This window comes from Apteryx mantelli, chromosome 5, assembly GCF_036417845.1.
Source record: "Apteryx mantelli isolate bAptMan1 chromosome 5, bAptMan1.hap1, whole genome shotgun sequence".
Lineage (NCBI taxonomy): Eukaryota > Metazoa > Chordata > Aves > Apterygiformes > Apterygidae > Apteryx > Apteryx mantelli.
Window position 1 is genome coordinate 14799052 of NC_089982.1, and position 15745 is coordinate 14814796.

The following is a 15745-nucleotide window of genomic DNA, read 5'->3' on the forward strand; positions in this document are numbered from 1 at the left end:
AATTTCTATAATGTAGCAAAGACATGAAGTTTAGAGAAACAAACGTAAAATAACTTTTGTGGACTTGAGCAGCAGATGATGGAAGTAAGGTTTCTGGGTCGAAAATTAATAATGCTTTATAGTTTAAAAAGGGGGGAGCAAAAAACTTTGAAGGAAAGGAAATGTGTGTTTGCCTTAAAGGCAGTGACATAGTGTCACATGCTGGTCCACCACTGGCACCTTGATTTCTCCCCTTTCTTGTCCATTGTGAACACAAGGTTGCGTGAATGAGCCTCGTGGGTAGGAATTCTTGCAATCTAAAACAGATCAAGACCTTTTAGAAAAATCCTGTCCAAACAATTTAAGATATGGAAAGGTTTGTGACACGGATTCATTATTAAAAGATAAATAAATAAAAATTGAACATGTGATAGGTGATTATTGCATCTTCTAGCAGGAGTAACTGAAGCAACCTCTGTTGCTTCTGTATCAAGACAACTTCTGGTGGCAAACTCAGAGTGCAAAGCGGCAAGTGAAGTTAGCCACGGTCAAGCTGGGAAAATGTGTTGAGTAGGATTAGAGGTCAAGGTGACAGAGCAGTTATATCACTTAAAGATCTATACTCTATCTAGATATAAAGAATACCTGCTTGCTGCCTAAGGAAGTGATATGTTGCTGAATATGCACTGTCCATGTGGCTCATCTATGTGCTTTTGGCTGCAAACACTGGTGTCTTTCCAACTTGGTTAGCCAGGTGCACTCAGGAGTTAAGGGCTGATGTTAGATTAGTTTGCATTTAAATCAGGATTCTGATATTTTGACTTGTTCTCTGACAACTTGTTTGCTATGATACTTAAAAAATGTGTTTATTTTTACCTTAGTTCGTTCCTCTTTAGAGTGAGGATAGTACTGACTTTAAACACGCATGTACAAAAGAAATGGAGAGACTGCATGGTGCTAAAACATGTCAGAGGGGTGGTGCTAGCCATGAAAATACATTGGCATGTGCTAATGACCTGGTAGATAATTTATGCAACTTTGCTTTTCATAAACTTCGCAGGAGATAGAGTTCACTGCAAGAAAAAAGATTAGGCGAATCACGTCTTGGCAAAGAAAATCTCTAAAGCTGAAATGTGAAGAATTGGAAAAGATGAGCCAATTCTTGTTGATATTTTGGACGTGTCAATACTTGACTGCAAAAAGCCTGACATAGTCTTGTGAAAGGTGGTTGCTTTTTTCCCCTGAAATCTTAATTTTTTTTCACTCTGTCCAAGTCTAGGCAAAATGTTCTGTTTGTGGTACAGTTAGAACTGGGCCCTAGTACAGCTGAGCGCTTGATAGATACAGAGCAACATAGAGACTCCTGTATTCCTACTAAAATAGGTCAGTTTTCTTTGAACTGTTTTATTTCCTTTTTAGGCAAACGTTCTATTTTTAATAGCCTTCTTGACATGGTAGTTTGCTTTGTTCCCTGGATTATGCTCACATCTTATATCTTTATTATTTAGTAGGGGTTGCTTAAGAGGAGATTTAATGATAGTACAGGGGTTTTTCTTCCTTTTGTGGTTTTGTTCCACTAGTGGACCCTGCCTTAACAGCTTACTTTGCACTCTGCCCGTGCCTCCCCGAAGCATTTCATGCTCCTATATTTTACACTGGAAATTCTTCAGAGAAGGGTGTGTGTGTGGAGGGGGGTCATTTACTTTTTAAGATTGTGTACAGTGCAAGGAACTGTAGAGTGATGATCTTCAGTGCGGTCTTCACACAGGATTTTAATAGGCCAAGTATGTAGCAAATATTTGAAGTTTTGAGAGGAGCTTAGGATGCTGCTGCTGTTATTTAAAAGAAATTACTTGCTGCCTGCAGCAGTTGCAGATTTTCGTAGTAGCACCCTTACTGTAACAGGCTTCAAAATACGCAATTCCTTTCTTTCCTTCCCTGCAGAAATCCTTCTGTTAAACGTTAGAGGCACAATAAGAGCTTAAGACGACTGACAAGTGAAGCGTAGAGCAAGCGTGTCTGACCCGGTTTTTCTTCCTTGCACCCTCTTACAGAGGGATATATACAGGTTAGGGACTGAAAGTAGCGCTCAGGCATCCAGTTCCCAGAATGAAAGCCAATACGTGCCGTATAGAATAGCTAGCAAGCAACACTAATATTTGATAGGCATGGAAATTTGAAAGCTATATCTGATAATAGCTATTAACTTTTCCTATTCCACTCTCTACTTCTCTGCTTTGTTTGCCAGGAGGCAGACGAACAGATAATGATTTAGCCAGAGCTATTCTGTTTCAGTCCTTGGTAAGCTGCAGGTTTACCTGGGCAGAGGGGGAAGAATAGCAGTTGCACAAAGCACTTTGGTTTTCACTACTTGTTGCAGGTACAAGAAAGTGCTGAGATGTTTTTGCTCTTTTTGCTCTCCTGCAATTTTTAATAGAATTAGGAAAAACTTACTGAAAGCAGAAGGAACAAAACAAAAGGTCTTTGTTGATGGCGGTATGATTTTTATAAAGGTTTGTGATTTGAAAGATGACTGGCATGATGCCAAGGGTTGCCAACCAGGAGTAATCGCTCTGCTACTTCCCTGTCTAGTATCAATGTTCACAGTGGTTTTTTTCTTTTTGTTTGTTTTAATTATTTTGCAGTTTACAAAAATGACTAAAACTACTGGCTTATCAGAAGACATAGTATGGAACTGCAAGATACTGCTGAAAGAGAGGGATGTGGTTCTAAAACTTATGAATAAATGTGAAGACATTTCAAATAAGCTGACAAAACAAGTAACCAAGATCACTGAAGATGGAGAATGTGGATGGAACATAGAGCAACCCTCCATTTTGAATCAGAGGTATCTTAGCACTTTTTGATATGTAAAAAAGTGTCAGATAAGGAGGTGTGTTTGAGGGCCAGGATTTTCAAAACTTAACACCTTTGAAAGCAGAGCTTTAGGTGTTCAGTACTAAACAGCTCTCAGTGATTTTAGGCAGCGATGCATGTGCAATGCTTGAGGGAATTCAACAAACTTTTAACTGTGTTAGGAAAGTTGGGTGAGAATCATAAGAACACAGAAGGTGCTCTGCAGCGCTTGGTGCTTAGTTTTACTTGCTGTAGTTCTTGGTGAATGTAGAAGCCATCCTTGAGGGATGAGATCATGAGTTGTCAACTTACTATTTTAAACAAAAGACCAAACAAAGCTGCCCTTGTAGGGAAGGACCTTTTACTTCAAAGGTGCCAAACTGCAGTGAATCTGAACAAACTTTAACAAGTTATCAGCTGGACTGAAGACCTCATTCAGAGATTTCGGATGTACAAAATGATCCAGAATTCTGCATCCAGTGGGACGTACATTGGGCGGGGGGGAAAGTATTGGAGGTAAGGATTAATTTCAGATGAGCAATTGGTAATAATATCCAAAAGGATATTGGGGATAAGCAGAGAGCTTAGGAGGAGTAAAAAGAGCACTGGTCAGGGGAGGGGAAAAAAAAGCCATAAGCATAGAAAAAAAGTGGAATGGCCAGAATAGCACCTGAGTTAGGCTTTGTATGATTATTAGTGGTAAATAGGAAAAGCATGTTAAGCTGTGTTAGAACAGAAACAAAGAGGAAAAGGGACCTATTTGGAGGGAGCTGATCAGTGGGATTCCTTCTTTGGCAAAAATGCTGAGGTAGGTGAGTAAGTGTGTTTTGAGGATTGTGTATGTTTGGGGTTTTTGTTTGGTGCCAGTACAACTAGTGTATAATGCAGCTGCTAAATGTTGCTTAATTTTTTTATGCATTTTTAGAAATTAGTCATTATATGTAATTGTCTTTGGATCACTGATTTAAAGCTTAAAAGAAGAATTTATTCTAGTGTTTGTTTTGGTCATTTTAATATATGTGAGGATTGAGGTAAACTAAAGAAATTCAGAGGTGCTCTTTGGAATTCAGATGACTGATTAAATAAATGTTGAGGTGGTCTTCAGTTCACTAGGTGGTCTGGAGTGGATTAAAATACAGAAATTTTTAAACTTGCCGTTCAGTGATAAAGATAAATATACAGTTGTGTTTCATGGAGAAACAAACAAATGAAACATGGTAAACTGTTTATTTTCTAATAGTTTGGAACTCAAGCCATATCAGAAGATTGGACTGAACTGGTTAGCACTTCTGCATAAACATGGCTTGAATGGTATTTTGGCTGATGAAATGGTGAGTATAAAACTGCTTTTGAGGGGGACTAGTCATTCCTTCCTAGGACTAGTCATTTACTGTATGTTAGATGTAAAATGAGGTTTTGTGAAACTTAAGGTTCATCCAGTACCGTGGAACGCAAATTCATTTGGAAAGCAGTAGTTCTTTTAGTTTTTCAGACTTCAGCATCTACTCTGCTAAAAGCCTAGGATTCATGGTCACTGATAACTGCAAGTCAGGTGGTGTCTCTTGATGTGATGGAATCCATTTGTACCATGACAGATTATCCGTGAACCCTTCATTTTTGAATCTACTTGCCCATAACCAGAATATATTCTGTTTTTCCAGCGCTTACTTGCAACGAGCCCCTTCTACCTATCCATTGCTTTCAAACCAGGTAGTTAACTGTACAGAGAAAATAAAGCAGTAGAAACCTCTTCTGCCCCTCCAACACTTTGACCATCTGTTGACAATATCTTTCCCTCTGCTTTTGAAAGGGTTTGGGAGAAAAGGTTATGGGTTCTGAGCATCAGTTGCTTGTAATCCTAACTACTGTCTGTCTTGTGACAAACCATGGATTAATAGATTGGCCTACTTCACTAAGACTTAGTGTTTCTCAGCTTCCCTCTTTCTCTTGTTTGTAAGAAATGCCTTTTTGTGTGTGTGTGATAGCTAAAATAAAGTTATAAATCCATGATACAAAAGACAAGAAAATGAGTTTCGGGGGAAATGCAGGCTTATTGCAAACAAATCTGATTTCCATATTACATTCCACTTCAGAAATAGCTGAAATATCCTTTGCACAATTGGCTCAAATGGAAAGAAGCAGTGAGTTTTCAAATAAGCATTTGTCTGCATCACAGTTTCAGGGAGGTGAGTTTTGAAGAAGGTGAGAGGAAGGGACTTAAACTAAAATGAAAAATTTCATAAATAGATTAATCCTTCATGCTCTGATGCAGAGCTGAAGAGATAATTAAGAATTTGACTACTGTTATACTTAAGACATTGACTTCTGTAAAACGATATTGTTATGCTTTAATTTAACAGAACAATTTTTCTATGCAGATCTGTAAACAGGTAGTTAACATCGACTACATGGTAATCGGCTCATGAGTACAAAGCACTACTATGTTCTAGAGACTGTAAATTATGTTTAAATGGATTTGTTTTCTCCTAGGGCTTAGGAAAAACAATTCAAGCTATTGCATTTCTGGCATATCTCTACCAAGAGGGCAATAAAGGTCCCCACTTGATAGTTGTGCCAGCTTCAACGTTAGGTAAGTTACAAGCTTTGCAATTATTTGGTTTAAAAAAAAAGAAAAAAGGACAGATTGTCAAACAAAGAAAGTTTTCGTGAAAGAAAACCTAATTTTCTTATGGTGGTATTCAGGTCCTTAGGTGATTTGAATTGGAATGCAAACCATACGGGAGGCATGCTTTGTCCTGAATTAATTAGACCTAACACTTTTTTTTTCATATAATATGCTGTATATGTGTCACAAAAAAAAGCTTGTTATAATCTGAATTTGTTAGCAAAGTAGTCTTTTACTTACTTAATATTGGCTGTAATTCCTGGTCTTCAGGCTGTGCTTAGGGATAGGTTTTATTGCATTCAAAATGCTCAATCCTCCCCCCCCACCCCTTTGCTACACAGAATCTCTTTCAAAACAGAGCAATATGCTAAAATGATGAGGCTGATGGTGTTTTCATTATTTAGAGACCTCGGTCTGAAGCAGGAGGATTATTGTGGAGTAAAATTTATATTGGCAAAGCTGATGAGTTTTAGTAGAAACTAGTTTTCTCTAGAGTAAAACTTGTTTTTGTTGAATGATTATAACAGAGAAAATAGAAAATTTAATTAAAATGAAAATATTCTTCTTAATATCAAGTACCTATTTGGGTTTCAAAAATGTCTTCTAACAAGTCAGAAAAGCTTGATTGTTCAGCGTCTGTTTTAAATTGGCACTTTCAGTGTGCTTTTAGAATCCACTAGAATCTTCTTTTAAGTAACTTTTTAAAATGCTTTTTGTTTACACCCGAGGCATATAATGATGGAGTGCGTGTGTGAGAGAAGTTAGTTGTAGAGGCTCATGAACCATAGCAAGGTGGCCCACAACACTTATTCAGTACTGTCAAGCAGGTAAAGCCTGGAAATTGCAGTCTACCTGGGGCCTGGCTTTCCTCAAGCCCTTCTGGAGGGGTTGCTTCATCCACAGGCTGGGTCAGCCCTGGGCATAGGTCAAGTGCCAGTAACAAAAACCACCCTTCTGCCATGGTTTGCAGTCAGCTTTCGTGTTCATTGGAGACTAACCCTTGCACACCATGTACTGTCATGCACATCTCACTTTGAACTGGTAAAAATTATCAGCGGCTACTTTTGATGGCTGCACACCTGGAATGATCCAGTTATGAAACTTCTTGGCCAGTTTCCAAGAGCATTGTATCTCTAGATGAAACATTTCTAAATGAAAATAGTTAGAAATTAACTGATTGCTTTTTGAGGAATCAGTGTGCAAGGAAGAAATTATGCTGAGAAGTTAAGCATTGTATTAAGCTCTTGTATTTTAGACACAGTAAGATGGTTATCGTAAGCCTGGCGGGTTCCATTTGACTAGAATTTTAAAGTGTAAGCTTGTAAGCAGTAACAGCAGTCACTTAAGAAGGATTTGTTTATTTTGAATTGCCAAACTAAACTTTTGAAGCCTTCTGACAGCTACATCTTTGGGGTCTAACGGTTCCTGCTCTGTCAGTTATTGGTTCTTTTATTTCCCTAAATCTTATAAAATTTTAAGAGTTTAGAAAGATGTTTCTTAACCTTCAGGAGGGTTTTGAGGGATTTGCGTTTTAAATCAGATTTTTGGTTTAATGCTGAAGAAAGCTGGAATCTGTTACTATGTTTGAAGTTACGTAAGACATAATAGTGCGTAGCTGATTGAGGTGTTTTTTGATGTGTTTTTTGTAGATAACTGGATAAGAGAAGTTAATCTGTGGTGTCCTGAACTGAATGTCCTTTTCTATTATGGTGAGGATGAAATCTAGAAATGAATCCAGTAATACGGTTGGTTGCTTGTTCAGCCTAAAAAAGTTAATTGCTGAAGAAGCAGTGTTTTAAGATAATTGCTTAAATACAGATACTTAATGTCAAATATTTTCTATACTTTTTGTATACTCTCTTTAACTTTTTTTTTTGTTTATTAACAATTTTTACTGATCTTGTTTTGTGCTTTCATAGGATCCCAAGAAGATCGGAAGCATCTCAGGGTGGACATTAATAATAAAGTTGTAGATTTCAATGTGATTGTAACCACGTAAGTACAGCAACTAAAATAACAAGTGAAATTTAGTTAACTTCTACTGACCTCTGGTGGTGATATAAAATTTGATAGTTTTCTAATATTTGAATTTCACCAAAGAGCGTGAGGTTTGTTTTGTTCTTCTTGTCTTGTTTGACAAGAATCAAAACCTGTGGAATTATTCTTTTCAGTATCATTTTAATGATGCAAATGTGTAAAGCATTCTGACCTGTCTTCCTTTTGCCTCTTGAAATTCAGAAGAAGAGTAACTAACAAATAATGTTTAGAATTTGGTAGGATGAGAAGGGGACTTATTTTTGTCTTCAAGTAATGATAATAAGATTTTTGTTAATGCTGTAGCATTAATACTATACTGTACATTCTTTGTAATAGGTTTGTACAGGTTTTTGGAGAGGATTGTGGAGAGTATTGGCTTATTAAGTGAACTGTAATTACTTGCCAGCAGTAAACTGTTACAGTTGATTACTTCTAGGTAGTGTTACTTAGGGCATCTGCAGTTTCTTTATATAGCTTTTACAAATACTGTGACAGCAGTACGTTTGTGTTAAACTTGTTTTTAATGTCTTTTCTGATATATTCCTCTGACAGGTATAACTGTGCAATTAGCAGTTCAGATGATCGAAGTCTGTTTCGCAGGTTGAAACTTAACTATGCAATTTTTGATGAAGGTCATATGCTAAAGAATATGAGCTCTGTACGCTACCAGCACCTTATGACAATTAATGTAAGAGGATTAGTTATTGGGGTTTGGGGGTTAGGGAGGGAGGTCTGGAAAGCGGAGGGGCTCCGATTTTGTCCTTTTGTAGTTACGGGCTGGGGGAAGAAGGAATACTAATTGTAAAGTTCCTATGTGGGGGGGGTTCCCGAAATTACAGAATGTCAGTGGATGTAAGCGTTACTGTGGTTTTAGGAATGGATCCTAGTTTGGGTACTGTTCTGAGGAGATGAGTTTGCAAAGAAACGTAATTAACTTCCTACAGCATCGTTACAACTCTACGGTTCATTTTCAGTATTAAGCAGTTTTCAAGTATTATCCTGCAATAAAAATTGTAAAAATTGCTATTCAGAAAACTCAGTTGACTTGTGCTGAAGTGTTGTAGTATTTAAGGAAGTGTTCTGGCAGGACTTTTCAAGAAAAGGTAGCTTTAAAATATTATTCTCTTCTAGCTTGTTGAAATATTTTACAATTTTAATATTTTGTTTCTAGTGTTGGGCAAACTCAAATACTGGAGAACCAATCCATAAGTAGTAGTTTCAGCAGACAAATCTCATTGCTTATCCAGAGTAATCTGTTAAGCTTAACTCATATGCAGTCATTAACTACTAAGCAGTTGGCCAAAAATGCTTATGAAGCTTGCTAAACTTGGGCTAAATTTGAAACCTCATTTTTTGAGAAACAGAAATTGTCATGGAAAATGGGCATTTTAGACCCGAGTCAGCAGCATTTTGAAAAAGGGAAAATTTGAGTCAGGATCTTCTTCTAATTATTTTGATTTAGCATTGTAGTATTACTACAGTAATAATACACTTGCCGCTTAAATTATTACAACTTATTTTTCAAGATTATATTTTCAGTAAAAGCCCTTTTAAGGGCTTTTGGCCGTCTTTTGGCCATTAAAACATGGCTTGTACTTGTGATTCAAAACTTGGGCATAAAGTACTGTATGACATTACAAAAGATGTGACATGGGAGCAACAACTGGCACTAATTTAAAAAAACAACAGAAAAAAACCACTACCCTGATACAGCTAGAGACAATTTTCTTACATATGGGTTAGGCTGTTTAAATATTCTTAAACAGATATGTGCTCAGTTCCCCATAGATCCCTAAACCATTTTGTTGGCTTCACCAGGAAATTATTCCGTTAGATTTAAGTATATTTTAACTTTAAAAAGTTGGAAGTTTTATTACTAAAATTAAACAGAGGCAATTTCTCAGTACTCCATGAGGTGTGTTGTTTCCCCCAGTATTCCTTTTTAACCTTTTTAACTAGTGTTTCTCGCTGCTGTTTTCCACTTTGGACAAATAGGCAAAGAATCGCTTACTGCTAACAGGAACTCCGGTTCAAAATAATCTGTTGGAATTGATGTCTCTCTTGAATTTTGTCATGCCGCATATGTTTAGTAGTAGCACGAGTGAAATCCGAAGGATGTTCTCTTCAAAAACAGTAAGTATTATGTATTCTCTTCCTGAAAATGTTTTTTCTGCTGTAACACTCCTATTACTGCATAACTTTTGTTTTATTGGCATCTTATGGAAACAGGCAATATGATTATGAAAATCTAGAATATGAAACAATGAAATAATCCCTTTCAGGTAAAAATGTGTCATAATAGGATATTCCAGAATACTAATGATACTATTAGATCTGTCTGTTCTGGCTCTTTTTTTTTCTTTTTCTTTTCCCTTCAAGTTAGCATAGTTAAGGTAGTGTCATTACAGCTGGAAAATTGCACTCCCTAACTGAATTTTTGCAATATTTTCCATAGAAGAGTGCTGAAGAACAGAGTATATATGAAAAGGAGAGGATTGCACATGCAAAGCAGATAATAAAACCATTCATCTTGAGAAGAGTAAAAGATGAGGTAATATTTTCTCTAAAGTAGTGTTTGATAGTATCAATAAGCCTGATAATATGCGAGACTCATGATAAATATGCCAGATTTCTTCAGAGAGAGTTTGTCTAGGAAGGTCAAGAAACCTGCAAGAGCTTGGTATCATTGTACTGCTTTCTCCCTAGCTTGCATCCAGTGAATCCGCTTCACTCTGAGCCTGCTGTTGCCTCCCCCCAACTATAAATCATACTTCAGCTACTTTTCATCACGCAGGAGTTTTCAAGTGAAAACTTGACCTGCTGCTGTGGCTTTGGGTTTTGAGGCTCATTATTTACTGGCTTTTTGCATCTTTGAAAGATGATTTGGTGCACTGATAAGTAGACCTCAACTGAGAGATGTTCTACATTAACCACAAAAATGTGCCTGATTTCATAGTAATGTGGTTCCCCTCTTCCCCTGCTCCCCCCCCCCCCCCCCCAAGGAACAAGGCAGTGAATGTGCATGCATGTATCTGTGCATATGCACAACTAGAAGTGTGTTTTTGAAATTATTTTTGCGATTGTAGGAATGTTTCCTTTTCTCTTTAAAGTCCAAAAAAGTGTTTGAATGTTTCTGTTTAGAATTGCTCGTGTGTAAGAATGGGAAAAACTTATTGCTGATGCTGTTTAATTGGACAAATGTTTCTGTATTTTACTGTACTACTTGCACGTTTAGTAGTCAGCAGTTTCAAAAGAATTCTCTGGTTATCAGGAGAGTAGGTTCCAAGTATTGGGGTTCTTGTGCAGTTTTGAAGTGTGCGGATCATGTTACTTCATTGATTGTTCTTGGTTTTTTGCTGATGAAAAATCCAGAATGAGTTCTGAATTTGTAAGTAGAACTGCTAATTCTGATTTTCAGTTGGCAACCACTGAAGGGAGTTGGGGAGGGAAGAATGTGTAGAATAGCTTAAAACCTGACTTGTTAGGCAGTACAGTATTACTGACTGCTCACTACAATACAGTTTTTACATGTTCCCCCTTTCTTTTTATCTTGCCAGGTCCTTAAACAACTACCTCCCAAAAAAGATCTCATTGAATTATGTGCCATGTCTGAGAAACAGGAGCAGCTATACTGTGACCTCTTGAACAAGTTAAAGAAAACTATTAACAGTAATGGTACATGACCATCTCGTTTCCTCTTGCTGAATATTTCTTAATGTCTAGACTTGCATGGAATGTAACTATAAAGCCTTTGCTCTGTAGAAATGTATTCATTGACTGTATCCTTTCTGAGAATTTTTCAGAAGTTCAGGTAATAGGTGAAATGTCAAATTCCATCCTTATAAATAGGGTTCTCTTGAGAGGTAAAGTAGTATCAAATACATATGTCCACATACTATTTCTGAATACACCTTATTTCTTTGTTTACAGAGAAGAACTCTGATATGGGAAATGTGATGATGCAACTTAGAAAAATGGCTAATCACCCTCTCTTGCATCGTCAGTATTACACAACTGACAAGCTCAGGACAATGTCCGCACTTATGCTCAAGGTAAGGTGATAAGATTCAAAAGCAGCCTGCCATTTCTTAAAATTTTTGATGTAACTTAAGTTTTTTATTGTCAGTTTTTTGGTCAAAAGTGTGTCCTTGCAAAACTTAATTCATTGTTGCTGCTTTTTATTTCTCTGTTGCATCTATCCAACGCTCTAATCAAGCTCTGTATATGTGTAACATGCTGGTTTTATATCAGATATTAGAATAGAAAGAACAGTTCTGGGACTGCAGTCATCTCCTTTTCGTTAGCCTCCCCTTAACAGCTGTTCCATCCACCCCAATATTTAAAACTGAAACGCTTATGAAAACAGCTTAGGAGGGCAGCTGAGTTTACTAGTATTTTCTGAAGGATAAGAAATCTGGACTGTACAGAACTAAAATAGGGAAGGCGTAAGTATGAAACTACTGAGGATTTTTTCCTAGTTTGGCTTGTGCTAATGCCTGTGGAGTTTGGGGAAAGATGTTGCTTCTTTCTAAAGTACGAAAAAACAAGATCTGAACATGTGGCAGGTGCTTTGCAAAAGTTACAGCTGGCTTTGAACATCTATAGTTTTGTTAAAAATAAAGCCAGTCATTTATGTTGAAGTACAGTTGGGGGGAAGGGAAGAAGTCTCACATTGGTTTATGAAGGATTTTTGTCCCTTTTTTGTTCCTACTCATACCATCGTACTCTCCAGATGTGGCTTTTCTTTTCCTCTTTCTTCCAGGCATGACATCCCTCTACCCACCCTACATCTTGGGCTGGGCTTCCCATGTCTTCTACCATCTATCCAAGGATTGGACCTCCCTTTTAGGGAATGTGTCTTCAGGGGAAGAGGTCTGATACAGGGGTAAAGGCCATAGGGCTTGATGGGTCCTAGGTAATGGCTGTGGAGGTAGAACATATACTTAGTTTTTGGTAGCACAAGTTCTTGTAAAAGCTGAATTGTGACGTAACATTGATCCTCTACTATCTCCTATAAACCTGGGGTTGCAGAGTTCATCTTTTGTTGCTTGCATGCGCCGCGCTCTGGCATTTGTCAGTGTCTAATTGTGCTACTTCTTTTTTTTGGTGTGTGTGTGTGTCTGGTTTTGTTTTTTTTTCCCAGAAATTTTGGATGTACTTGTATGTTTATTTTCTTGTCTTGTTAGCAGGATTATGTATTGCATGATTTCCCTTTATTTTTGCTAATAGGAACCCACACATTGCGATGCTAACCCTGACCTTATCTTTGAAGATATGTCAGTAATGACAGATTTCGAGCTGCATTTGCTTTGTAAGCAATATTCTCATGTCAGTGACTTCAAATTAGACATGGATCAGATTTTGGATTCTGGAAAATTTAGAACGCTGGAACGCATCCTCTCTGACCTTAAAGAGAAGGTTAGTACTACAAATAGTTGGTCAAAACTTCTTGTCCTGTCTATCTAATTGCTGGCTGTAAATAACTGATCAAATTAATATCTGTTAGCAAATAGCTGTATATGCAACACAGTTGCTTTTTTGTGGAATATTACAATGTGGTTTAGTGCATGTGCAATATTACGTAGCAATACTTACTGCTTTTAATGCAAAATCCTGCCTGTACACTTCATTTTATACACAATGAAGTTACACAATTGAAATTAACTTTACTATTTTTCTAAGTTTTAGAATATTCATCCTGGGTTAACGCTATTTTCTTAGTGTAAGGAGGATAGTATTGTCTTCACAGCTGATGATCTTTGAGTGTAACTTTCTTTTGGCAGTTGAATAAGACTGTGCTATGTTAAAAGCCCAACTACATGTGTTGAGCTATTGTATGGAAAGCATGAGATGTCACTACTGAGTCATAGGTACAAACTGGCATACTTTACAAATTAACATGTAGGATAATACTTCAGAGTAAGATCCTGAATTTACGCAAGTGTGTGCTGCACTTCAAGTTATCATTTGTTCATTTATTTCAGACAGCAGGGTGCCACTGTGCTATGCTATGAAAAATAACTTAAATTCCACAGTTTTTGAGGAGGCTTGTTTTGTTGATGCTTATGGGTGGAGTAGATCTGTCATTTATGCATTTAACTTGTGATTACTAGATTGCTTGAGTCACCTGCATACAGAATAATGAAAACTTTGTGACATTGAATAAAAAAGTAGGACAAAGCAGCAGAAATATTGGACATCTTGTCTTCACTGAAAGTCAGGCTTGACTTTGTGAAGTCTGGCTTAGTTTTTGAGTTCAGAAAAATCAAATCTAATTAAAATCAGTCAGATAAAAATTAAAATTATTTTTACCAATAAAGCATCTGTCTAGTTAGTCATTTTGAATTGGCTTATTTCTAAACATTTATTTTGCTTTTTCATTTCCAGGGTGACAGAGTTGTATTGTTTAGCCAGTTTACTATGATGCTGGATATCTTGGAAGTTCTCCTAAAGCATCGGCAACTTAGGTATATTAGGTTGGATGGAAAAACACAGATTTCTGAGAGGTATGTGACTTCCTTGCTGGAGCTGAGAGAAGAAATGGGTGTGTGTATGGAGAGGGGAGGTGACCGAAGACCCTAATTTTTGTTTTCCAGTGCATAGAATATTATGGTCACTGGGAATTGATTATAGTAGGGATTCAGTGTTGGCTTTCAGACGGCCTAAGTAAGGATGAGGCTGAAAAGTAAGTTCAGCTCATTGGATTATCATCTCTACCACACCCAAATGGAAAACTTGCATTTTATGCAGTCCATGTGTGTGTTTGTGATCTGCTTGTGTTAGCACAACACAACAAAACCTTGCCTGTAGGCATTCCTTCAAAGTGTAGTATCTCTCTCTTAACAGACAGGTAAGCCCCTTTATTTTTCTGGGGCAAACCACATACTCTCTCTTTCACAGCTGAAAATGTTGTAATTCTTTTAGCATATTTGATCTGTGCCGGTTTTCTGCTATTGCCTGTTCCATACTTTTTGAGATACTCTTCCTTCTTTTCAAAAGCTGTAGTTCTTGCTGTGGTATTCCTCTTTGCAGCTGAAGTTTCCACTTCCCTTTCCTTTGTACATGCAGTTAGTACAGAACACAGTCATGAGGTTGTTAATTTTTTTTTTTTCCTCCCCGTTAAATCTGTTTCATGTACTTCAGTCCTCCCTCCTCCATCAACATGTTCCTTTTATCTTGTGGTGATAATCCAAAATCGTTTTCCAAGTCTCACTTCATTCTTTGCTTTCTATCTGTCACTCCAGAAGTATGTTTCTCTGGTCACTGCTGAGGACTGTCAGTACCCATTTTCTTTCTGCCTGAAGTCTGCACTTCTGCATTGCTTTGCGAAGCCGCAGTCCTCCTTTTCAAAACATCGCCATCCTAACTTCTCTGTTCGTCTCTGGAGCCTGAATGTTGTTTTCTCTAAGGCCTGATACATATGTTCTTGTGTTCTGTAGGATACATCTAATAGATCAGTTCAATACAGATATGGGTATATTTGTATTCCTCCTGTCAACCAAAGCTGGTGGCTTGGGAATTAATCTGACCTCAGCAAATGTTGTTATTCTTCATGACATTGATTGCAACCCATACAATGACAAGCAAGCAGAGGATCGATGCCATAGAGTAGGTCAAACAAGGTAAGATCTCTTAAATGTCATACTTGTCTTTATTGGAGGCAAGCCCTCAAAGGGGAGGGCAGTATTTTATGATTAAAAATTTCATTTTAAGCAGAGACTTGCTGGTAAACCAACTCTGGGTTGCACAAGCTAGGTAATTGTAATGGTCTTAGCTCATATTGCTGGCAGAATGAACCTGTATTTACTGTATTCTACTTCATTTTCCAGTTCTTTAGAGCTTTCTCAAATTTCTAGTGGTAGGAACTGACTTATTTCAAGGCAGCTGTGAAGCCTTTGGCACTGTTTGGCGATGCTATTTGTTCTCTTCAGAAGACTTCTAAGCCCTCAAATGGCCAACCTGTCCTAAAGAGTGAAACACTGATCTGTTCTACAGTTTTCAGGAATAAGCTGATGTGAGCGATTGAATGTGTTATTTCAACTGTAGTATTGGGGAGTGGGGAGGAAGGGGATGATGGTTTTTGTTAATGCAGATTTTGAAACTCTCCAGATTGAGGTGGCCAAGAGCGCAGGGGAAGACAAGTTTTCTGGCAGTACAGAGCACAGTTGGCCCAAACAGAAAAATTAGAGCTCTAGCATTGGCCTCCTCTTTGGTTTTCCTCCTTGTTTTAAACCAGAGCCAGCTGAG

The 15745-nt window shown here is 37.5% G+C and overlaps 1 protein-coding gene across 3 annotated transcripts in view; it reads left to right on the plus strand.

Moving 5' to 3' along the window:
• The window catches only part of SMARCAD1 (SWI/SNF-related, matrix-associated actin-dependent regulator of chromatin, subfamily a, containing DEAD/H box 1), a 51834-nt gene that overhangs the window by 34961 nt on the left and 1128 nt on the right, over positions 1–15745 (plus strand). For all 3 annotated transcript variants that reach the window (XM_067297533.1, XM_067297534.1, XM_067297535.1), the window contains 13 exons: positions 2625–2827; positions 4076–4166; positions 5326–5425; positions 7111–7170; positions 7381–7456; positions 8051–8186; positions 9494–9631; positions 9954–10049; positions 11056–11173; positions 11429–11550; positions 12728–12916; positions 13886–14004; positions 14938–15120. In XM_067297533.1, coding sequence (XP_067153634.1) covers positions 2625–2827; positions 4076–4166; positions 5326–5425; positions 7111–7170; positions 7381–7456; positions 8051–8186; positions 9494–9631; positions 9954–10049; positions 11056–11173; positions 11429–11550; positions 12728–12916; positions 13886–14004; positions 14938–15120 — 1631 coding nt within the window. The remainder of the gene's footprint in view (positions 1–2624; positions 2828–4075; positions 4167–5325; positions 5426–7110; positions 7171–7380; positions 7457–8050; positions 8187–9493; positions 9632–9953; positions 10050–11055; positions 11174–11428; positions 11551–12727; positions 12917–13885; positions 14005–14937; positions 15121–15745) is intronic.